The 25789-nt window shown below is 42.6% G+C and overlaps 1 protein-coding gene across 3 annotated transcripts in view; it reads right to left on the bottom strand.

Moving 5' to 3' along the window:
- Positions 1-15745: 15745 nt before the first annotated feature.
- Positions 15746-25789, bottom strand: part of GAK (cyclin G associated kinase) — a 69688-nt gene continuing 59644 nt past the window's right edge. For all 3 annotated transcript variants that reach the window (XM_063421737.1, XM_063421736.1, XM_063421738.1), the window contains exons 25-28: positions 25270-25482; positions 23706-23854; positions 22397-22573; positions 15746-21251 (exon numbers count right to left, since the gene is read on the bottom strand). In XM_063421737.1, coding sequence (XP_063277807.1) covers positions 21150-21251; positions 22397-22573; positions 23706-23854; positions 25270-25482 — 641 coding nt within the window. In that variant the 3' untranslated portion in view covers positions 15746-21149. The remainder of the gene's footprint in view (positions 21252-22396; positions 22574-23705; positions 23855-25269; positions 25483-25789) is intronic.

Here is a 25789-nt window from a genome sequence, read left to right as displayed (position 1 = left end):
GGGGCAGCTTTGCTCTCTTGCTCTGGGCATTGGAGAGAGAGTGGCCAGATTGCTGCTTGCTGCAGGAGTTCGCTGTTGCTCCCCCCCATCCAGTCTTGGAAAATCAACCCCATCTGCTCGTGTGCACCGGAACTCTGAGCTCGCCTCCTCCTGCCCGGCTGGGCCGGCCCTGTCCCACCGCTGCTGTTCCTTTGGCACTGCGTTGAGGCTTTCTGCTACACTGTAGTCCTGCACTGCCACGCCGGGACATCCCTGCCGCTCCAGCTACCACCGACAGAGCTTCTGATACATCTCATCCACCAGCCCGGGACCTTCCACCCTTCCAGCTCGGCCTCTCGGAGTCCCAAGAGATCAAACTGCCCCAGGTTTTGTGAAACCAAAGCCCTCAAGGTTCTTGGTTGTAATATACGATGTCATTTGTGTTCATGCAAGATAGACATATAATCATTCATGTTCATGTAATATGATGTATCAATGGTATAAAATCATCCGTGTTTTAGGAGGAATACAGTAGCAGTCACTCGGGCTTGGAAATAAAGTGAAATGATTAAGAACTGTGAACGCCCTTGCTCTAAACTTGGGCAAGGACCATGATTTGCAACAGAAAGGAGGGTGAGTAGGAGAAGAGATAAGACCACTTTGGAGATGGACTCGACAATTCTCTCATGATATGGATCTACACTTCATCATCCAGGGTGTGCATCCCAGTATGAGATTCCCAGAAACCGAATCAAGTATTCATCTCTTCTGGAAAATCCAATCAACCGTCGGGCAATGAGGACAGAATTACATGAATATGGAAAAAGAGTCGAAAAAGACAAAGAAGTATGAAGAAATCCCCTGTCCGACTGAAAAATCTGTATATAAACTGACCCTGCTGGGACTGAAATTGTGAACTGGGGAGCTCCGGTGCGATAGAGGTCGGAGCTAGGTTCACGCAGTGCTGACCCCAGGCTCAACACTGACTTTGTGGCTTTTTCGTTTTGCAAATTTTTCGTTTCAAAATTTTATTTTTGTAAATTATTAATAAAATTCATTTTTATTAATTGGATTGGCTATGCATTTATAACATTGGTTCTGTTTATTGTTAATGCTGTAGTTGTTATTGTTTATTTGCCTTGTTAGACACACTAGTAAAGGACTGTTATTCCTACCCTCATACCTCTGCCTGAAAGCCCCTTTAAATTTCTAAATTATAATAATTTGGAGGGGGGGAATTTGAATTCTCCATGCCAAGGGGGGTCCTGCCCCTCCCTAGAAGATACCTGTCTTTCAAACCAAGCGCTAGCCAAATACAGCAGGGCCTTGCTGTCAGCTTCTTGCTGCCTGCAATAGTTGAGGCACATTCTGAGGTGAGAGAGGAGAGCTATTGGGGGAGGAAGGGACTCCTGGAGAGCAGAGAACTATGGAACTCTGACATTCAAAGAGAATGAAGCCATTTCTGTTGGGGAGATTCTAAAAACAAGAAGAAATAAATAATCCCATCACCAAACCATGGCTCCTAGGCAGCACTCCCTTCCTTCTGTATGGAGAGAATCTGTAGTGTTTCTTCAAAGACTACATTGCATATGAACTTTAAAAAAACACAAAAAAACCCAACTAAGCAGAGAAGAAAAAATCACATTAAATGGCCAAACAGTGCCATCTGGGGACTACTCTCATAAGAATAGCATGAGCAAAAGGCAGTAAAGTTAATAAAGGACGAGCTTTTTCACTCACAATGAGCAGAACTTTATTCTGTGGGAAGTTTTGATTATGTGCACAGAGCCAGTCTTGGGGTCAGGCACTGAGTGGCACACAATTCTCTATTAACAGTCAGGACTGCTCCAGGAAAGGAGCGCCAGCACATCCCTAATTTCAAGAGCTGTGGTCAAGCAGCAGCAGCTTTCTTGTATGTTCTTGACACAAAGTATTTTTTTAATTTGAGGCTTCTAGGAAACAGGAGACTACATGGAAATTAAGGGAAGGACAATATGATGTAGCACCAATGGAGAAATGCTTTCAGAGCTTCTTGTTTTACTATGCTATACAAATTTTATTTTTCAAAGCCTCCAGGGCACAGTGATCCCCCATTTAAAGCAGTTCTTTTCATATGAGTGCCTGAGACTTTGCTTAATGACTGCAGTAAAATCATTTCATCAGAATTGTTTGGGTTGAAGGAGACAAGAAAGATCATCCAGCTCCAGGCCCTCTGCCACGGGATGCAGTGAGCACTACCAAGTAGCTGTTTGTACAAGCAGTGGGAATATGCAGCTTTCTAGGCTGGTGCAGATGATGCAAATGGAAGCAGAGATCTCTTGTAAGGACAGCTGTGTCATTTCAGAAGTGGCAGGGAAAGGAGGGTGCAAGAACAAAGCACCTGGTGCTGCATTCAGGCAGGCACATTCAGTCGGGGCTCCTGCAGGAATGCAAGCTTGATGGCTGCCTGGAAAATGCAGGCTTTTCAGCAGAATATAGAAAACACAGAGATGATGGACCAAATCTGCTGATTTGGGTGTTGTGCAAACAGAAATGAAGAGCAGCTGCTTTTAATCCCATGCTGCATATATAAAAAGGGAAGTAGTAAAGTAGCAAAGGCAATAAATTTTTGCATTTCTTTCAGAGCCTTAGATTTCTTTGAAGGATTATGAGTATTATGTTAAGACCTACAGTTTAAGCTGGATCAAAGAGGAAAGAGGAACCAGAGAATGTGGTCTTCACTAAGAAGCTATGGAAGTGACATAGACTTTTTTTTTTGCTTTTACCCTCAAACTGCTTACGAGCCAGGCTAGCTCTTGTAAAACCAAAGTTAAAAAACTGGGCTGCATCAGAAGTCTGTGCAGTGTTTGGCAACCCATCTGTGGTATTTTAACATGTTCAAGATTTCAAAACATTCAGTACACAAGTATTCCCTTCTGTTATATTTATAGGATTTAAATCACTATGCTATTTATTCTATTTATTATTTATAATGCATTCATTTCAATTCACCTGCTGCAATATACAGTTCATTTTTAATGCATAATTTCTAATTTCAGTTTCTTTGCGAATTCTGCCTTCTCTTGAGCTAACCCCTGGAACTGAGTTCTTATCCAGAGACCAGCACCGGGGAAATCTGCTAAAACAACAGCACATGGTCTGCATACTCATGGAAACTGCCTGACATTTAAGGTCACCACCATGTTTATGTCAAGCCTGCTGAGACTGGAGTGAGGACAGTAGGCCCCAACCTCTCTCCTTCTTACCTACACAAGGGAAGCAGAACAAGTCATCCAGCCACTAGGGTGCACTGACCCCCACTTTTCCACCTTCCTGCTCGATCTGAACAAACATAGGTGAAGTTTTGACCATCTCTCTGTTGTGGCTACACTCATCATGGTGTATGAAGATACTGTGAACCTTACTGGGGACAGATTTTTGTCAGAACAGGCACTGAACAACCTGCTCTTGAGGAAACTCATAATCAGATGAGCAGAAATCAAGGCATAGTAAATGAATTTCCTCCAGCTTGCAGAAGTTTCCAGGCAGGGTAGGTAGTTCCATGACACACATGTCATACTAGCACTCAGCAACTCCCTTCAGACTCAGCTAGAGGCCCCATAGTCTTTGGGAAAGTTTCTCTAAGCATTCTCTCTAAGGCACAGCTGTATGTATGTTCACATGGGCTCTTAAGCCCATGCTTGAGCCCTCTTGCACTCTCCACTGCTCCTCCTTCTTGCACCAGCTCTCTGGACCCCTTGACACCCCTCCCCTCCGGCACAGTGATGCCACATCCTCTATTTTCACAAAGGACTGTTGTTTAAAAAGTGTGTTACCATGGACGAAACAGATGCTATACACCAGTTGGTAAAAGATGCTTTTTGCTGGTAAAACTTCTTTGCAGGTATACCAGAGGAACTTGACTAACAAGAAAGTTTTAGATTGTCCCCAGTATACAGTGTCAACAAAATCACCCTCTGTTTTATCCAGTCCTTCAGATACAAAAGAAATATGTATTCAGGTCGTTTAGGTATTAAACTATTGACCTTTCTGAATGCCGGAAAGCCTAGAAGTAGGGCAGAGAGAGAATGATTATCATATTGTTGAAACAGAAGAACTCCCAAATCTACTAACTGTTAGACCTGACACTACCTGTGAAAAAGGAGGAAGACAGGATGCTGTTATTAGAGCAGGATCTGTTGGGGGCTGGTTGCACAGATAATCCAGGGTGGCAGAGGTTTCTCAGGTGTTTTGGAGGGCATTTGACTTGTTTCAGATGGCACACACAAATTACTCGTATCCTTACTATAGTTGTTTGCAAGATGCAGGAGGCAGCATTGACCCAAATGGGCAGGGGTTTCTCCTCAGGGGAACCCTCAGAAATGTGTTTCTGGTAGAGGTGCTCAGGCACATTTTCTTTCAGACACTGGAAGTCTTTGTGATGGTGGCACAGTGGGAGGGGGCACATACACTGCCAGAGGACTTTGTCTCAGAGAGTTGCCTCAGCTACAGGCCAGATGGTGCAGAGCCTCTCACTTTCCCTGGCCCCTGCAAAGCCCCTCAAATGGGCACATGCGGACCCCCTCATAATTCCTAGCAGGTAGACAGGCACCCCATGACAGCACACAGGCAGGTTGCTTTCCCAGCCCACTGTGCAGGAGTGAGTGCAGTTAGCACAACTTGAGACCACCACCACTTCTGCTGACTGCTTGGCAGCCTCCAATCATCCATTTAAAGCCAATTTCCTTCCCAGGGCCTTTGGAGACAGGAGGGCTCAGTGCATATGTGGGTTTCAGGTGGTACTAGAACATCCCTTTTAACTGTGTGGGTGGCCCCACCGAACATGATTCACCAAAACTTTGGGAGCAGCAGACAGCCCCAGCTGCACAGTTCTGCAGAACCCAGGACACACCAGAGTGCAGCCACCTGTGGAGATGAAGAGCCATGACATTTTCCTTGATAATATCCTATATACTGCAAGTGTCCTCCAGGACTGAGCCATTTCAACTGCAGTGACAAAGCAGGCACTTCCTTTCACAGGCCAAGAGCTAGTCATCATTTATTGATCAACGGCTTGTGTTTGTTCAACACTGTATTGCTGGTAACCAGATAGCATTAATAAAAATGACTTCACCTTGTGTTTTGGTTTGGGTTTCGTAAAGTTTCTTTTTGACTTTACTGACTCGTGTACTGTGTGAGAAGGCATGTCCTAAACTGGCAGTGACAGCTACGAAGATCATCTATTTTCACTGGAAGATTTTACCATTGTACAGTTCAAGATGAATTAAAATGATATTAGAAATGAAGAACTGCTAAAGAATTTTTGTTTCTGCATCCAGAAAAATTCCCAGAACCTATGTTTATACCCAGTGAGGCAACCCAATTCCTTTACCAGCAGTGGTGAGATGTACATAATACTTGTAAGACACTAGAGTGCCCAAATACATTCTTGCCTGTTTCTGTGCTTCCAGGAAGCAGAGTGCAGTGTTTTCAGCACAGGAAAAGCTGCTTCCCAGGATTTCTGTGAACACAACTCCCTGTCCAAGCTGCAGTCATGCTAATTTGACAGCAGGTGTGTGTTCACATTAGGGAGCTGCCGTGTCACGTTCAAGGGGGCAGAGCTAAGGCTAAATAAATATTCTGACTCCCCAGTGCCTGGTTTAACAACTGACTCTTGCTTTGAAAGGAGTTCTCTGAAATACCAGATCCCCTAGGGGAGTCCCTCCAGATAACACCTGCTGAATGCCAGGGTTCAAAAGGCCTGAACTCCTGGTGTCCAGATTCATTGTCAGGCAGCTTCTCTCTTTTTGAAAGTTGCATTGATTAGGATTCAGTGATTCTTGCAGTATCTCATATGCTAAGTGCTCAAACACCAACATAAACCAGAGATCTGAGAACAGCTTTGGCACTCCTGGGAGAGTTTCTGTGAATCTGCTGAGGAGCCACTGTGTCTCACAGCTTTGCAGCTGGTCTTTATCTCATCTTCTCTCTGGCCTCTATTTCCAAGGGGGAAAAAAAAACCATAAAACAAGAAAACAACCACAAACAAACAAACAAAAAAACAAGGAAAACTTATGATGCAGTTGCAAGGGAGATGTTGTCCAGATCATCTTAGTTGCATTTGGGTTGTGAAAGCTGAGGGAATGATGTTCCTGCATCCCAGGGTACCTGCAAAAAGCACTCTGCATTTGGGAGCTGTGGTTCATGCACATCTGTACATTGTACCAGAGCTGCTTATGGAAGGATTGGTGGTAACCTGGGAGGTCTGTTTTCCTAAATAACTATCCATCATTTCTGAGGTCCAGTGGTAGCAATAGCTGCAGGTAACCATCTACCAAGGCATACTTCAAGGCAGGTTTATGTCTCTGTGCAGCTGTAGTGACTGAGGATGCCAGGGAGCCTTTGCACCTCCCTCCCTCCTCTCTCCCTCCCTCCCAGCTGCATTTTGCAGATCTACTCGCTCTGCAGCTGCCCAGGGAGAGCGTGGGGTGGGTCCTGCCTCCTACACCAAGATCAGGCCAGGAAATTGTAATTTTTTGTTTCTGCACAACTGGCTCCTACTCAGAAACCTACTGAAAAGGGGGAGGGGGTTGGGGGGTGGAAACAAATCCTCTTTATTCCCATCAGCAGAAAGGAGATTTTGTAAGCTACTAAGTAACAGGTGTGAGGGGCTGGTGAGGAGTTACTGCCTGCATAAGATTATTCTTTTAACAGCTGTGTGCTTGTAGTATTGCTTGAAACAACTGAACATGCATATGAGCTCTGCCCGCTGGGGCTCTCAGTGGTTAATCCATAACACAGGGATCCAGAGCACAGCTAAAGATTTGACTAATAACTTTAGGTTTTCTTATATAAAGAACAGAAACTGTAAGATATTCACCTCAGGGACTATTATGCTACTGGTACAGCTCTAGACAATTTGAGTCCTGCAAACAGGCCTCCACAGCAACAACCAGAACACCAATTGTGCTCAGTGGGGGCTCGAGGAAAGCGGCCAAGCTGAGGAGGAACAAACCTCCAGAGAAATGTTTGTTGGTACTGCTGTCCAGATCTCCACTGCCCTTCTTTTGGGAATCCCTTCCCAAGAAGAACCAGGTTGTGTTTGATGGATGCAGCAGCTTCACGTGCCTCAGGCACCATCTCAGACACTGTGTTGGTGCAGATCTTCTGCCATTCTACAACAGCGTTTGAGGCACATGGTGAGAAACCTGCCCTGAGTTAGTCACAGGAAGCAGTCTCCTGTTTGGCTGTAAAGCAAACCCAGATCCCTGTGACTAACACTTTCATCATGCAAGGAGGAGAAGGGAGCATTGGATCTCGTTGGACGTTTTTGCTCTGCCACCCTCAGGAAAAACTCTGTAGCAGGAACTAGTTCCTAACAGTGGAGGAGCTGGGTCAGGTGCACCTGAGAGAGAAACTTTGCTCTGCAATGTTAATTAGCGTAATACTAAAAAATTGTACCCTGCCTTCCTTTCCAGCTGAGCTGGAGTGAGATATGGCTCATGGAAGAGGGGTGCACAGCTCCCAGTGAGCCTCTGTGAAGAAACAGAGGCCGTGGCCCATGTCAACCGAGGCCCAGCTGCTCCTTCTCTCTGTGTGGTGGGGCTCTAAGAGCCACAGCTCCAGTGCAGAAGCTGACAGTGGAGGACTATGAAGATTAGACAAGGTGGGAGAGACCCCTTTTCCTCACTCTGAGAGCATTTAGAAGAAGAGAATTGACTCCCAGACTTGTGAGGTTTCCTTTAGAAGATTTTCACAGTGATGAAGTTGGTTGCCTCACTTTCCCAGCCACCCCCCTGCTGTGTCATTTTTTAATGTTCTGTTTATCTGAGAGAGGATTGAGCTGTGAAAGGGAAAGACAAGGACAGCAAAGCAGAGGATCAAGTAACAGGAGACTGAACTATGCAGACAGGGCTGTCCAAGGACAGCTTCCACACAGCTGTGCGCCTGAGCACTACAGCCGAAAAATAAAGCAAACCTGAGCAGAAAAATAAACCAAACCTTCTTTCTCCTATCACATGTGACTGACTGCAGCCAGGAGGGTGAGGTGGAGTGCAGGGAACAAGGGAGCACTCAGGACAGAGAGATCAAGTGTCCCCAGACCCATTACAGACCTGATGGCCTCAATATCTTTCTAATACCAACAGTCTCCTAGTGTTACACTCTTAAATTTCTATTTTCTTGTGTGGGCAAATCTGCATGAGTGCACACATGCTTTACACCTCCTCACAACCACATAATCCCTTGGCAGCTTCAAATGCATCTGCAGGGATGAAGGGAGACCTTTACAGTGTGAAATACTCTTTAGAGATCTCTGGTTAGGTTGATCATGGCAAATGTTGCAACCATATAAAACCATTTCACTCAGGTGTAACTTCAAGCTGAAACTCTAAAAACAGGTTTGAAAAAAAACAGCCACTGTTATCAAACTCATCAGGAAGGCTGAAGCACAGAGAGGAGGGATTTTCTTGCATTAACCAGGAACAGAAAGAGCAGATGACCAAAAGGAGACCTGGGATCAAAACCAGTTGATGAGAGAGGAGAGTGATTATAAAGGCCTTCTTGGATCAAAATACAAGCTGAAGCATTAGCGGCAGCAAGCACCTCTTTAAGCCAGTATGAAATGTTTCTATTTTCATACACAATTAGCCTCACTACAGCAGTAAGAGCTGCCTCAAGTCTCCTTAATGTAATCTTTGCTTGTGGAAAATTTCCTCTTGCATCTTTGTTACAGTTTCTCCCACAACGTACCTCTCTGAATAGGTGATCATTTCAGTCAGAGTGTGCTGAAACATCTGGGCCCATCTGGCTCAATTAAAGTGCCTTGTTCTAAAAGCATAACCTATCATTTTCTGCTCATCTTGTTGTATTTTCACTTGTGTCTGAAATTAGGACACGCTTGGAAACGCTAATTATTTTATGAATCATCTAACATTGATACATGTTTTTTTGTTGTTGCTGTTGTGCAGGGCCCTTACTTTCAGTTCTTTTGTCCACTGATACCAACGTAACGCTGTCTGGCTTATCTCATTCCACAGGCACTAAATAAAGCCTTCCTAGCACTGAAACTGGCCATGCGTATGGCAGCGTGTTCTGCATTCCCAAGGCGTCCTCTCGCCGGCAGTGCGAGCCTGTGCCCTCCGCAGGAGGCGGATCGCGCCCCGCTGGCAGGAAGGTGCTGCTGGCAGCCGCTGACAGCGGCATCTGCCCGGGGCTCGGCATCGTTTGCAACCCGACGAGCCTTTCACCCCGCCGCGCACCAGGACTCCGAAGGACACACACAAAACCTGTTCGGGGCCAAAGCACACTCAGCACTCACTGCTAGGCACAGACCCTGCGACCTCAAGCCCAGCGTCAGGGCAGCTCATCCGCAGAGGGTGAGAACCTTTAAAAGGTGTCGTGCCCCGCAGCTCAGCACTGCTGTCACAGGCGGGGCAGCAGGAGGGAAGCCTGTGGGGAGTGCCTGTCCCTCTGTGGTATCAAGGAAAAGCCGGGCTGAGCAGCACGGCCTCTTGTGCTGTTGTATGACAGAGAGGTGGGTCTGTTGCAGAAGGGTGTGTGGAAGACTTGAGAAGCACAACTTTAGACCGTAAGGAAAACATTATATCCCTTCCCTTTTAGCTGCTGTGACAGGAAGAAGAGCAGGGGCAGGCCTCTCCAAGACATTTGGGACAGGATTTACAGCACATGCAACAGTAGGCAGGTTCCTCTGGTCTCCTGCCCAAGCTTGGCGTATATCAGGGAGGAGAGCAGGAGCAGGAGAGCATAGAGGGTTGGTTGAAGGCACCCAATTCCTTTTATTCAGTTCATTGTCCCATGGTACAAAAGGGCTCATTTCCATGACACCAGTACCCTAGAGAGAAGGGCAGATCCCTTCTCTGATGCTGAACTATTAGACCTGCATTTTCATGGTCAGCTGTTCCAATGCTTCAGGCTCACAACATCACGGACTCCATATAAAGCTTTCCAGAAACCTGGAGAGATGATAACCCTGGAGCAAAAAGAACAAACATTCAAAGACTCTCTTCCAGGGGTCCAGACCACACAATGGAGGGTGGATCTAGTTCAGGGTCCCTGAGGAAGTAATGTGCAGATTCCCAGCTATCGTGTGCCTTGCTTCCAAAAGGTTTTCTCTGAAGTCAGGGATCCAAGACCACAGCAGGTATTAAAACCCCAGAGCTGCCCTGCTTCCTGCAGCAGCCTCTGTTAGCCCTAGAGCAAGATCCTGCAAACGGTTCCCCTGCAGCAATGCAGAGCCAGCTCCCTTGTCAGCTCCTGGTGTTGAGTCTGCAGCAGCAGGAACCAGTTGTGCCTAGCAAGGTATTTCTGCCAGACATCAATCCCTGGCCTTTAGAACTGCTCACTGCTCCTGCAGAGCCTCGGGGTTCAACTGGCCAGCAGTGGCTCCCACTGCATAGGATGCTCCTAGTCCTGGTGACTATGCAAATTATGAAATTTCAAGTAGAGAGGCAGGAAATGGCTTATGCCATCTCATCCTCCATGTCCCCAGGGCTGAAATGTCCACATTAAAAGCAAGAAAAATTCTAACTGCATGTGTTATTTGCTAGAGATCAATTACAGATCAGTGTAAACAGCTGGTCTCCCACTGAATTCACTTCTTTCTTATACAATGCATTAGAGGATTATCTGGACAGCTCAGCTGGACATTACTAGCACATCAATATTTATTCTGCCCTTTAGCAAGAGGCAGAAATGCAAAGCATAATTTTCTAACTAAACTTTCAGGACAAACTTTTTTCTCTTTTCTTATGCTGGAGAAGCCAGCTCAGGAGCAATGCTGTGCCCAAGATGAAGCCAGGACATGTCTAGGTTCTTGAGCTCCAAGAAAACTCCTGCCCCTTGTCCTGTCACTATATGCCCTTTCCAAAAGCCCTCCCTCTCCTTTTTATAAGCTTCCTTTATGTGCTGGAAGGTCACAAGGAGGTCACCTCAGAGCCTTCTCTTTCCATGCTGAACAATCCCAACTCCTCATAGGAGAGCTGCTTCAGCCCTCTGATCATCTCTGTGGCCTCCTTGAACTCACACACGCAGTGTGTGCTGCGGGCTGCAGAGGCGGACTCAGTACTGCAGGTGGCATCTCATGAGAGCCATGTAGAGAGGGAAAACTCATGAGACTCAAGCCATTTCTAAGAGAAAGGAAAGGAAATATTGCTTGGTTTTCTTTACCTTGAACTCTCGTGACTTACTGGAAGAAAATGCAAGGGTGTCTCTGGCAGAAGGACACAGCTGGCACAGCAGGGAGGTGTGTGCCCTCCTGTGCATTGATGTCCAGTGGGCATCATTACAACTGATGCAGCCTTTTTCATGAGATACAGAGGTAGAATTGGAGCTTCATTTCACAGTTCTGGATAAGAGCATGGTCTTCTAACATCTCCCTCTTTGGATGCTTCTGCAGAAATTGCAAACACTGCCAGGAGAAATGTCTTTGGGAAATGTATTTGCACTTCAGCCTGTTTATGGAAAAGGATATGAAGTATTAAATGCCACCATGAATCACAGCAACAGGAACTCCAGACTATGCTAAAGATCTGCTGAAAAATTCATCAGATTCTGATTTTCCAGCATCAGGAGTAATCTTCTAATACTATTTGCATAGCACTGAAATTAAAGAATTGCATTTATCATTTCTCATTTGAAGCAGACACATTACACTTGACAGCAATGGAATTAAAAGTTGAAGCTCATCAGATTTTATTTACCTTACACAAGATGCTTGATCATATTAAAGATGCAGTTTCCACTCATTCATCCAGGTAAAACTCAAACTTTGTTTTTGAGGTCTTGTCGGTATCAAATCCTTTTGAATTGCTGTTATTTAGCCTGAGTTTTACACCATCCTGTACAAGGATGAATAAGTGCATGTAAATTTTCCTTTGAAACTGTGGACATTTTTTTCCAGACAGGAAACATTCCAGTACAGAACTTGATTCAGGAGCTGAGTTTGAGTATTCAAGATGCTGACCAGATGAACTTTGTGGCACCCACGGTGGGAGAACAGCAACACTGGTGAGAAACGGGCCTTTCTATGAGAGCACTTGTTAAGGATGCTAACCCTGGGTCTAGTGCTGCACCGTGCAGGCAGGTACCCTTTGCAGTCACTTAGGAACCTCACACCCAGTCACCTCAACAACCTCCCCGGGGGTGAGGCAGACTGGGCCAAACCGTCAGGGCCTCATTTTACAGCCTCATTTACTCAGACCAAGTGTTAGGACAGTACTGCAGTTTGCTTTGCCCAGAAGCTTTAGGTGCTTGGTCTGTTCTTCCCCCTCCCACTGCAGCTGTCGGAGCACCTGCATTCTAAACTCTGTGTGTCTGTACTGAGGTCACACCCACTCACCGCGGGCTGAGCACATGCCGGGCACAGCCCTGGGATCTACCCGGATGCTGATTGCCCAGCCCCTTGCTCTCCTATGCTGTTTCCAGGCTGTGTGTCCACCCCCACCCAAAGTTCCAAGACTCCTGTGATTCGTGCCTCCTCTTTCTCATTCTCCAGCATAGATTACTTGTTTCCATCCACTTCGCAGAGCATCTGCTCTCATGAGCTGAGCTCTGCCTCTGGCATTGTCAGCCTGTGAGCTCAGACATCCAAAAGCAGCCCTTTTTTGCGACATGCACACACAAACTGCACAAGCACATTCAAAACGCTTAGTATTAAAAAAATAATTTATGTGGCAAGAGTGTGAAATGGCAATGAACGCATCATTCTGCCAGCAGATGGCAACCAAAACAAAGAAACATGATTACTGATGATAAATAATTCCACATGAAATCTGGGGAGTTTTACTCACCTGAAAGTAAAACTCCCCTTCACTCAGGGGAGCAATGCAGCTGCCACCCACCACGAGGTGGCACGTGGCAGAGGAGTAGTGGGTCACAGACAGGTCAAAACAAGCTGCCCACATCAGAAAAAGCAGAGCACAGAATTATGTCCCTTCTGCCTCTCCCCCTTGCATGAATTCCTAGGAAGATTTTATAAGAAACCCCCAAACATCCTTTTATATATCTGGAGATGGTAAACAACTGCAGTTCAACCCTCCACAGGAGATGTGGTCCTCATGATGTCCCACACATGGGAAAAGAAATAAAGAAGTCTGACAGAGGCTCATATCTTGCACGTATGAGGCAGTAACTGCAGTATGTGCACAGAAGCAGGTGAGGAATTTCCAGGTCTAATAGATGCTAAGCTCATGGTGGTAGGAACAGTAAAGTCTAGTGAAGAGAAGTAAGTGAGGGAAGAAAATGGGAGAGCAACTCCAATAGTGTAGATAGCTAAGAAAATAAAAAACATTGGTAATAAAATGAAAATTTAAAAAACCTTGCATTCATCCCTGGTTTCATGATGAGTCAGTTAACGGCATGAGAGGCAACTTTAGCCACAGTATATAAAAATACCTCAGTGTAAAAGGAGATAGATTATACACTGGGTTCAACACCCTTAATTCAGTCCATTGGAAAAACATGTAGGAGTCCAGTTCTTGTGGTTCATACATCCCTAGAAAGGGATCTGGCACCTTATTTGCCTCTAAGGTGAGCTACTGCTAGGATGTGGACAGAGCACGTGTGCAGCAAGAAAGGACGAGCTAAGAGACATCATAGCAGCTAACTGCTGTAGGTTACCAGTTTCTGTTTCTGCTGGAGGTCAGTTTCCACATAAAGTCTAGTGAATCCATTCCTTTAGAAACTTCAGAAGACCAGAGAAAGATGACATCTTGGAACTGTTGACAAAAGGAAAGTCTTTGAGCTAAACACTCCTCTAATACCTTCTAGGAATGCTGTCAGCAGCATTTTTGAACTTCATCATGAGACTGACAGCACTAGGCTAGCAGGGATCAGGAGAAGACTCAGCAGAAGAGCCAAACTCCAGCACTAGGGAAGACTCGGTGCTTCACAGCACACACAGCAACATGCCTGCAACAGCAACCAAGGTTTGTAATTTAAATCAGCTTCCTGAGCAAGATGAGCTGTTTCTTCAGGTTTCTTCTGGCACATTAGAAGTGTGCTGGATGCATTTCATGTTGTCAGAGCAGCAGAGCACTGGCAATCCCATCTCCCGCAGAGTACTTGTGTCATCCTGCTCCTCACCAGAGCTATGCACAAAGAAAGAAGCATTGCAGCTCATCAGTTAATAATGGCTGGGTCTGCCAGCAACATTATATACCAGAAAACTTCACAGCTATTATTTTGTGTGTGCCCAGAGCTTTCATTAGGAGCTGAAGCAACTCCAGAACAGCCAGCAGCTTTACAGATTAAAGGAGATGAGGAGTTCCTTCTAAGTTTGTACTAAGAGGGATCCTTCTTGATTCTTCTTCACCTACCTATGTGCTCTATTTTCCCTTCTTCAGTTTTTTTTGCCCAAAAATCTACCAGAAGTGCTTCTCTTACCCTCATAAGAGAGGCAGTGCTGAGGCCGGGCACATCATATCCTCTCCAACATTACAATAACCAGGTCAGGTGTCTACAATTGCAGACTTGGAAGGCTTTGATTGCTACAGGCTGCTCTACACACCACAGTACACAGTGTGTTTTTCTGTCTTTTTTTTAATCCCCCATTCACTCTGCCTTGTCTGCTTTGCTTGATATTGAATTTATGGCCATGTTATTTCTTTGTAATGCGTTCTGCTTACCTGGTGTAACTACTGATGCTTGCTAGCTTGACTTTTCAGGTTTTCTATCTGCTGTGTTCTCCCAATCAAGTCTTTCCAAATACACATCAGAGTAGCTAGAAGCCTTGCATACAGCAAAGAAAGATGCACTTGACTAACATTAACCTCCTTTGCTGCAGTGAGGAACCAGAAGTCGGTATAAATACATTTTTCCACATCTTTGCATGTTAGGGATAAACTGCTTAGCAGCAAAAGTGGCAGCATGTTCTGTACATGACACAAGGAGGAAGGTCTTTTAGCATCTTGGCTCTGAGTAATCTATCATAAATTCTTGAAACCCATCAGATTATTCAAAGTAGTAAGCAGAATAGGAATTACATTATCCAGTAGCCTTTGCCCAAGAGAATTCAGTTTGCTTGCTAGTCCTTCTTTTTCTTGCCCCATGTGCTTCCAGCCACCCTTCTTTGGTCACACCTGTCCATTCTCTTATTTTCTCTCTCTTCTTCACCCTTCTCCTTGCGGATCTCCAATGGTAATCCTATACTTTTGTGCTTTTAACTTTAAAATAAACTTTCTCAATGTTGCCAAGTGGCTTGTTCCCACCTACGAAAGGTCCTGCTTGCCCATTCTTGTTGCAGAGTATGGAGTCAAAAGATGCTTCCTGGGCACCTTGTCAGTACGCTCCCACCAGATGCTCACCCTTTACCATGCCACATTCCCTCAGATTCCTGCCATCTGCAGTCCTTCACCGCTGGATGTGTCCCTCACCATGCCTACAAGTTGTTCATATTCCTCTCCCCTGCCTCAGTCATGTCCATGTGCTCCTGCTCTCTTCTCTTTATTACTGCCACACACTTGGGCCAGCTTCCCTTGGGCAATGGAAAAGCACAGCACCAGATCCTGTGCAGGAACCCCCTCAACCCAACACAGGTTCTCAGAAAATGCAGCTGCCAAACCCCAGGGCACACTGCAGTGACACATCAACAGAAGAGACACTTCTGAAGAGCCACTTAGCTCCTAACAGGTTCAGTCAACCTGTTATAATAATAATAATGATAATGAGAAGCACTTCTCTAACATTTGCAGATCATTCTGGAAGACACAGTGGAAATGCTTTGAGTGTTCAGACCATTTCTCTCTTGGTAAAGAAGGAAGCATACAAAGTTATTTTGTTTGTTTTAATTGATCACTGGTTAAATTGTAATACATTTCAAAGCAAAATATTCTGTTCAAGGACATTTTACCAAACATTAAATCTACTTTCAAACAAGGCTTAATTTGACTATTTTACTTTATATACATACAGGTATAAGTTTCATTTCACTAGTAGGAAAATTACACAGTACATTGCATTTCCTGAAAGATGGCAAAACCAGGAATTGAGTGTCTGTTCTGTCCTTCCACACACTCCAAATCAGAAAAAAACACAGGTATTGAAAGTACAATCACAACTACAGGTAAATACAATAAGGACCTCAGAGCAAGCCAAGACCTTATGAGAGATGACAATCACTTCTAGAAATCTACATTGCAAATATACAGTACATTCCACTAAGGAGTTTTGGGAGTTCCCACAATGCCTCTTAATCCCCTTTTGGTAATAAAAGCTTCTATGACAACATGTATCCTTCATAAAAAGTATTGAATTCGTATTTTTGGAGCATATGTTGGAAGCTTAATGGAGTCTAAACTGCAGTCCACAATAAGCTCACCCAAAGAGAGAGTAAGCAAGCATTGCAAGATTGATCAAGTTCAGAACCACAGCTCAGCTCCTCGTCACTGGGCTTCTCGGTGCGAGAGCTGCTCTGCACCAGGGAGAGGCTCAAAGGATGGGAAATGATACATTCCTTTTACAGCTTCTGCAGGTCGATCACCTGCAAGTTCTTGACAGAAAATGTCAACGGAGTCATACAAGATTAATTTGAACTTATTTACAAAGCAGCCATTACACTGCAATTGTTAAGACCATTAAGGACATAGCTAAGAAACAACAAGGCTTCCACATTTATGCTATCCCTGAAAACACTTCTGTGAGCAGCAGAGAGTTGCAGCAGCCAGCAAGTATGCAAACACACTGCTGCTGCTGGGGAAACTGCAGTCTGGCCTTGGGAAGTGGAATGGTGCACAGAACCCAACAGCCCCAAAGGCCTGATGAGACTTCTGTTACGCTCAAACTCTGCTTTGGTTTGTGCAAAATATTAATCTTGTGCATGCAGCTTTCACAACCAAACTGTTGCTCTGTGCTTGGCAAGACAAAAAGGAAGGAAATGTCCAAAACCAAGAACATGGAGGTAAACAAGGCATTTTGCATGTGCAGGAGTTACCCTCACAAGTACACCACCAAGGATTTTGCCACTGTTCCAAGGAAGTGTACTTCACCAGCACTTTTGGAGGTTTTCTGTTCTGTATTTGCTGAAGAAACTACAACTGACTAGCAAAATACTTGACCCAGCTAACAATGCCGAGGACCTTTTCCTTCCAGGCTTTATGTCTAACTAACCACTAACACTCTTTGCTGCTCCTAAGGAACTCTGACAGCACTAGTGGTAGAAACACCAAACAGGCATGCCCGAGGTTGAAGACACCAGCTGATTTCCTCTGCTTAAAATACATCACTTGTTTCTATTAGGCCGACTCAAGCCACACACTCTCTTAACACCAATTCTTCTTCACAGATCTCTGTTTTAAAAGGTATGTTGCTGGACTCCCCATATCTAACAGCAGTGTAACACAAGCAATGCAATTAAAAACTATCTAGTGAAAACCTACCCAAACATTTTTTAAACCTGCTTTATAGAAACTTCTGGGGAAAAAAAAAACCAAAAAACTAGGGACTTGGTACTCCCACCTGTTACAGTCAGTCAGCAGTGTTCTAAAAGGGCTGGAAAGCAGGCTGCAAACCAGGTTCTCTGTACTAGTCTCCACCTTTTTTTTAGCAGAGGAAGATGGCAATAGGTCAGTGGAGAGAGAATTAGAAAACAGTACCTCAGATGTACTGTAGAGCCCTGGTGTTTTCCTCATTTTTCCTTTAATCTATCTTGTGCTGTTTTCCTTTTTTCTTGCAACAACCATCTCAGCCTACTTACTTTTCGGAAGTGAACCCTGGTAGGCTACAAACATTGTATGACCTTAGTCAAGTGTTGTTACCAGACAGAGGAACAACCAATACGGGGCCAGCAGGCACCACAACCTGCTGCAAGAGTCAAGGAGGTGCTTCATAAGAGAACCTCAGGTGAACATGCAAAGCCTGGTAGGCAGAGTATCAACACTGATACTGTGTCCTGGCAACACCCAGTGACCTCACCTTCAAGCTTCATAGCTAGCAGAAGCAGATATAAAGTTCAGCTTTCAGAGTGTGGCTTCAACGCTTCAAAACTTAACTGTACAATGAACAATTAAAATGAACAGAAAATAAACATTTTAAGCAAAGAGAGAATCCATCCAAGTCTCTGATGAATCATTTTTTTCTGAAGCCTGTTCTAAAAACTTTTCAGTTGGTGGACACTAAGAATACAGCTACAATGAAATGTGTGTGTAATCATTTGAGTACACTCCTGGTCCATACAGCAGACAGACAATTAATGACCAAGTACAAAGCAAAAGGTTAAAAGCCCTCATTCCCAGATTTTCTACCATTTTTTATTACTGTTTTAAGATTAATTCATACAGCTGCTGGACGTTGTTCTTCCAAATGACCCTCTCCTATAAAAGACTAAATACACATTTATATGAAATATATTTTAAGTTCCCTCTTCCCAGGTTCTTGTACCTAATATATAAGCCTTATACTAAGAAACACCTTTAGTGGTCTTCATGCTGTTTTGTGTTGCACAGAAAACAAAACTTCAGTTTATTATGTTCATAATCACCACTTGAACTTTTTTTAATTTCCAAATTACAGTTGACTTACAGAACCTTAGTGAAATCCCCACTGTTTGCACATTCTTGTACATGTAACACAGAGAAATGTCACAATTTCAAAAAATAAAGCCAAAATCAAAATGCCCTACCTGGAATAGTTTCATTGTCAAGACTTATCGGTTTTACCAAACCAAGCCTCTCCCGATTCTTAGCAGCAAAATTCAATTATGTAGAAAGGCGCAGGACAGAGAAATCAGCCAGTTCCCCACTAAGAACCAGAGCTGACTAAGCCATAAAATAAGCTGGGCACCTCTGTCAACCCAACTGAAGTTTCAGTAATTATCTAATGGCTCTTGGAAGAATCCATAGCCAAACTTCCTGATTTTCTGTAATTTTTAAAAGAGAGAGCTAAGAGCTTCAGTTCCAGGTAAAATAGTTGCACTCATGTTTTCCCTGCTAACTTAAAATCACATCTAAAAATGTGATGTTTCAAAAAAAATTTGCAAGCAAGAGTAGAGATACTTAAAAAATATCATGCAGACATCATCCAGAAAATGCTACCAAATATACAACAGCAGAGGAAGATATTTTCCTCCCAATTTTCATGTTTTTATTTTTTTTAACAGATACTTCAAGAAAAGAGCAATTAAAAATGTATGCCTTAAAGTTGCCTGTATGTGCTGAATGAACGTGGGTTTTTTAAAGCAGTCCTTCCTTATTCTAAACAGCCCCCTTAGAAATGCTTTGTCTCTCAACTCTCTTTATATATATAACACTACAGTCAAATTCATTATATATCTGTGTTCATCTTTTTAAACCTATTACTAGATAGCATTTGCCCTAGAACAGTAAAGAAGTGTCCCACAAACCTATCCTACCAGCAGAAGCCTTTAATTTCCATGGATGCAGAACACATACATAAAGAATCAATGAAGTGTCCAAAGGAAAAAAGATCAACTCTTTAAATCAGACAGCAAGTTACATAAATTTATGAAGAAATCTACTGAAATTTAAGACTGCTTCCAAGCAGTAATTGAAATACAACAGCAGCTACGAATAATATATAACCTTCCTGATCCATAACTGATCTTAGCTTCATCTTGAAAAAAAAAATCACAGCAGCTGAATATATATGCAAATATACACAAACAAAACCTTTGATCAGAGGTTAGTAAGTGACTGTGTTATAGCAGAACTAGAGACTAGACATTGCAAGTGTTCAGCAGTCTCTAACCCACCAGCTCTTGTGCTGGTGCAGCAGTGGGAAATCTCATCCAACACACCTTTCAGAATTTGAATCTGGCATTAGAATCTCGTGCTTCCTGTTCAGATGTTGCTCAGCTGAACAGTTACCTCTGCTAATAATACAGCTTCCCCTCTCAGTTAAGCATGCAAAATGTATAAAAAGGCAAGTGATCAAAGTATCCCCTGGAATGCCCAACTGTCTGGTATCAAGAGACTGCTGCTGAAGATTTAATATCCCAGCACTAATTTTTCATGTTCTCCAACTTGATATGAAGATTGCATTTTGTTATTACACAGAGTATAACAGTCATTGGTCATTTGCATCATCCACCCCAGCACTAGTGAAAAAGTGCCTTCTGAAAAGGTATGAGAAAACATGGCAAGTTTTGTTACCAAGTTGTGTCTCTACCCACCCTGCACTAAGCAGTGCATGGAAATAGGTGAGCAGAAATTCAGTCTACAGAGACACACCATGTTTTCACATGCACGGATGACATGCGTATCTCAAAAATACAGAAGTTCAAACATGCAGCAAAATGTTTGTTAAAGCACTTTAAATGCTCACCAGATGATAATGAGTGATTTACTACTCAGACAAAGCACAGTAAAAGGTTTGTGCTTACACTTCAAGTTTCATAGTATCATTGTTTCTATCAGAGTATTTGAAGTGCAATGAAAGGAACACTCCACTGAATTCAGAAGCAAGAGACACCATTTAAAGAACTAGGAAAATAAGCACAGGTGAGAGTACTCCAATAAATAAACAAAACAGCAGGAACATGCAGACCTCAGACTTAAATTTCTTTTTAGATTCATGATATTTAAAAACAGAAAAAAAAATCAAGAATAACCCTGTCTGACTTTCTCATATGTGGTGTCTTTTTGGCTAAACAACTGTTACTCTATTGTAAGGAACACAGATATTACCAGAAAACATTATTTACAGAATGATTATCAGATTGATTATATAAAATACAGATTAAAATATACACCCTTAGGTTTGAGATAAGCCAAGCAAATTCACTGCTGCTAACTAAAGCACTTTGAAGAAGGCGACAGGCACCAAATATCAAAATTGAATCACAAAACTACTCAAAGTAACAGACAAATTTGGGACGGTAGAGGTACAGCAAAGATCAATTAAGTTGGAATGATTTATAAGTAATACCAGCCTATCACTAATTACTTAGCTTCATTAAAATTCTATTTTTCTTATAAAAAACTGAAGAGAAACCTTTACTCCCAGACTGTGATTTCTACAGGTACTCAGCAGCTTTTTTTCTTAATGCATCTATGTAATGCTCTGTACTCTACATCTTACAAAATACATCCCCACATTTAAGTGCATGACTCGAAACTGTGCTGAAATCGTGGAAAAGCGCTTCACAAATCTCAGGCGCAATAAAGTCATAACAATGCTCAGCTTCAGTTTCTAGAAGCAGTTCTGTAAAAGGTGAAGTTTCAGAAAAGGGACTTTGATCCCTGGTTTTCGAACTCTGACCATGCATCATTCAATTCCATGAAGATCATTTTGGCATATTGCTCATAGGGTTGTCCTGTGGCCTGGAAAAAAAGAGAATGTACCGTAAGCATAACAATATTGGAAATTTGGTCATTTAGTAAAGATCCCACTCCTTATTTGTGTTCTTTTCATAAATAGTTTCATTTACTATTACTAACCAAATTAAGTAATTTTTGGAATTGCTTCTCGAGACATCTTGCAGTAGTGTACAAGGATAAAATCTGAGTCCTCTTTGAAACAACTTCTTTTGAATGGGATTCCCTGGAGAAAAATCTGTTGCTGGTTGTGAGTGATGCTGACTCAAGATGACTGACATAGCACTTTCTGTGTATTTGCTTCCAAAGACAGTATGCTCCTGATTCCCTGCCTGTTTCACAGCAGACCTGACTCTGGGCCAACACAATCCAACCCTTGTGGTTAATAAACATCCAGTCTCAAAAGATGGTTCTCTCCAACAAGAAAGGGAATTCCCAGAGCCCTCTCCAGTATCCTTCCCCTTCTCCTGATGCTTAGCTTTTGCCACCTGCAGTACTTTTATTAACGCATTTAGAGAGTGCTTCAACAGATAAGAGGCAGAATAAAAGAACAAGGAAGACAAATATGTCCTAAATAGAGCTATGTTCTGACACTGATGCATTAAGGGGCTTACAGAAAACACCTAAAAAACCACCACAAAGGTGGAAGAAGTCACATACCTAAGAACACTGAAGGACAGGGGGAACTAATAAACAAAAAAATGTCTTGTTTGTTATGGACACAAAACAACATAGGATTTAGACTACTGCTCATTAAACCACCAGTGAATGCAAACCTGAAAATTCAAACCAGGTCTATCCAATGCAAGAGCTCAGAACAAGAAGCTACCATGATATATTTGGATGCATTAAATATTTTTAAAAAGACAGCTGTAAATGAATTTAAGCAGTTTTTTCCTACCAGTTTTACTGTGGCAGCCTCTGAGTCCTCATACTAGTTCTAAAAGATGTGAAGTACCAGCTCACATAAATGAAATAGATTCTACTGATCAGCATTAATCTGCCATCAGTCAGATTCAGAAGATATTGGAAGCACAGTGAAGAACATCTAGGGTGCTGATTGAGAAGCAAGGCATTTGCCAGTAACCAGTATGGCGTGGTTACAGCAGTTTGTATTCCTCCTACGATAAAGATCAAAGGAACACACTCACCTTATCAGGATGAACTACAAGCACTGCTCTCCTGTAGTACTTCTTTACTTGTTCAGGAGTTACTAAATCTGCCATGCTGACTGGTTTCCACTTATTTTCCCCTTCCCAAAGCACTGTATGAAGAGTGGATATTAATGCTCTGATATTTCTCTCCTTTCCTTCAATCCATTCAAGAATCTGGGAAAATCAAAATATATAGAACTGAATGGCAGCACTATAAGCATTCTCAGTCTCTACAGACATAATCTTCACTCTCTTCAAGACTATATGATTGTGACTCAAGTGCAGTTGGTCTACTGCACTCACTCTCCAAATTCAATTGTCTTAGCCACCCAAAAGTGGTATTTTGCATCTACCACTAGGGAATAGCTCATGGTTACTAGTTTATTGCAGAAATTCAGTCATTGCAAGAGAAATTACTGAGATAGTTACATGTTACAAAATTAATGGCAAGACAAATGACAGGAGTAATTAAAAACATTGTTTACAATTAATCTTGTTCCTGTCAGGGCACACACACAAATTATTACTTGATTTGTACAAAAGTGTAAATACATTTCAACACTTTTATTGTACAAGCCTTGTACAAAAGATCATGTCTATTAATAATTCCTGTTTACTTAAGCAACCTGCAGAGATGCACAGATTAAAGTGCTCTTTGAGATACCCCCAAAGTCAATTAGAGAAACTTTTCAGACTTTTAACAGTAATATTCAAGTCATAATATGGCGATACAGTGTTTTCATTGAACACTTATTATCACCAGTGAGGATGGTAATTAAGTATCTGAACTTATTTCCATTGTGGTGATTTGTGTTAAAAGGTACCCATGCAAGCTATGCACTCTCTTTTCAGGAAGGACACTTTGTGAAAACAAATTTCAGCATCCCTTTAAAGTTCATTTACTAACTTTTCTATAGCATCATAAAGACTGAAAAACTGGAAGTGTATTAGTATGTGACAATTAGTTCTCAATGACTAGTGGGTCCAAAAAATCTGAACAGCAAGGAATACCTCCAAAACTAGTTATACAGCCTATCTCCAGAACTGCATCTTCTAGTTATTTCTTAGATAGCAGCAGCAGCAGCACTTGTTAACCAAGAAATGAAAGTGCATGGTCGACCTGAAGACAGCTGTTCTCATATGCCTAGTTTTTAAACTGTATTTTTGTATTATCAGTTAAATCCATCTTTTCTAAACCATGATCCCTTAGTTTCTCTGTTAGTCATTGTATCCTTCTGCTCCATTATCAGCAGTTCTAAGCATAAGATCAGATTTTCACTTAAATCAAAATCACTGTTAAACAAACCTTGAGTTTCAAGGGGTCCATATCTTTAGACATCTCTTGTTTTCTCATCTCAGCAATTGTCTTTGGTCCCTTTTTATCAGATTTCGCTGAAAATCCTTGATTAGATAAGAGATCCTCAAAGTCATTTTCTGAAACTTTTGGCTTTTGACCTATGAAAAGAAAAAAAACCACTAACTGAAAGGTTTCACAGGAGAATACATTAACAGGGGAAATATATTTCCCTTAGATACACCTGGATGGCATTTATTATGCCATATACCATGATAAATGTCCTTCAGTAACACCAAAAGCCACAAAACTAAGAAGGAGAGAAATAAAAGGGATCTTTAAAAAACTTTCAGTTGAGCAGAGCAGACAACCTCACATGTTAACCTCTGACTAAACACTTGCATGTTCCCCTTTTTTAAAAAACTGAGTAGATTTGAGGGAGCACACATCTATCCATGATTTTGGAAATGGCTCCGTTTTTCCACTGTAAGTTAGTTCCAAATGCTATACAGCACTTTTCAAGTAATGATATACTCAATACTATCATTGAAAGCATGTAGTCAACATCTAAGCATGTTGAAACTTATCCAGAATAATGAAGGGGTAAAATACCAACGAATATTTGTTACAGAACCCACAAATTTCAGAGACCTGTAGAATAACTGAACTCTGAAGAAGCCTCTGGCTGTTGTCTAGTACAATTCCCACTCAAAGCAGGGACAACCAGGTACATTTGTTAGGTCCTTGTCCAGGTGAGGTCCATTGGTTTTTAAGGGAGAGGAATTACAACAACCTGTTTCAGCATTTCATCATGCCAATTGATTTTTTTCCCTTGTTCTTACAGACTTTCCCATGCTGCAACCTATGCCCACTGCCTCTCCATCCTCACACCTGTTTCCACATATAGACCAACAGAGTAATTCCAAATTAAAGAAGCGCCTGCTGTTCACTTATATACCAGTTTACGGGAGGCATAATTCTAATACCAACACACCAGAAAATAAAAATGTCCAAGAAAGTTCATACAGAAGAAGCCAAGTCTACCTCTATAACTCCAAGTTTGCCTACTCAGTTGGAACATGTTAAAAGACTGTATGATTCCATTTGGTCCTGTCCCCAGGTCTCTTTCACACACTAAAAATTTTCAGGAATTTTAACCTCAGTCTCTCTCACAACAAGCTACTCTTCTTCAGCTATGAAAAACACTGTAACCCTTTACCTTTGTATCACAAACAGACTAACATGATGCAACATTATCAACCATCTCTCCCCTAATGGATCAAATTTACCTTTCTAAACTCACTGATACAAAAACAGTGCCCATATGGGTGAGTAATTATAGCCTTGAGACTTTATGCCCAAACTTGCATATACTTGTGCCATCGTCAACTTGTCTGTTCTATACTGGGATAGCTTTGGAAAGGCAGGATACCAGATCTGCTACATGTTTGTCTGCTTTCTACTAGACACAACTTAAACATAAATAAAAATATGAAGGTAGAAGAGCTTCTACAGGTAACGGTACACCCAACTAACTTCACATGGGACATAAGTAATACACATTCAGAAAACTTACCAAAGCTTGGGGCTCTGACTCCTCTTTCTTCTCGTCCTCCAATAACACTCAAGTTTACCGTGTAGTTGGGCTTAGCTGCTGTACTGGACTTAGTCTGGGACTGCCATGAAGTATTTTGTGGTTTGGGGGATTTCTGCCACTGATTTCCCAGCTTCTGAGATGGAGCAGTCTTCTGACTAAATCCACCACCCAAGAGGCCAGCAGTGGATGAACCTAACAATAAATACTAAATTAGTCGTTCAGTTCAATGCTGTCATCTGTTAAATACAAGTAAGACAGTTTGGTCTTGACATATAACCACATAGCTCACAGTGATAACACCATTCAAAAGAAAATGTAACAGGAAAGTGTGGGTAAAATGAAGTTAAGAGTCTCATTAACAAGTAATTTGGAAGGCAGGAGCTGGAGGCTTTACTGAAAGTCTTCTCCTAGAACTGAAGGTCTCAACTGTCAGTTTTAACAAAAAACATGCACCCTTATCTGAAGGGTCAGGCACATGTCAGACCAGGAGATAATATGG

The sequence above is a fragment of the Prinia subflava genome, chromosome Z, assembly GCF_021018805.1.
Source record: "Prinia subflava isolate CZ2003 ecotype Zambia chromosome Z, Cam_Psub_1.2, whole genome shotgun sequence".
In the NCBI taxonomy this organism is placed as follows: domain Eukaryota; kingdom Metazoa; phylum Chordata; class Aves; order Passeriformes; family Cisticolidae; genus Prinia; species Prinia subflava.
Note: the sequence above shows the minus strand (reverse complement) of the source record. Positions and strands in the feature narration are given on the sequence as shown.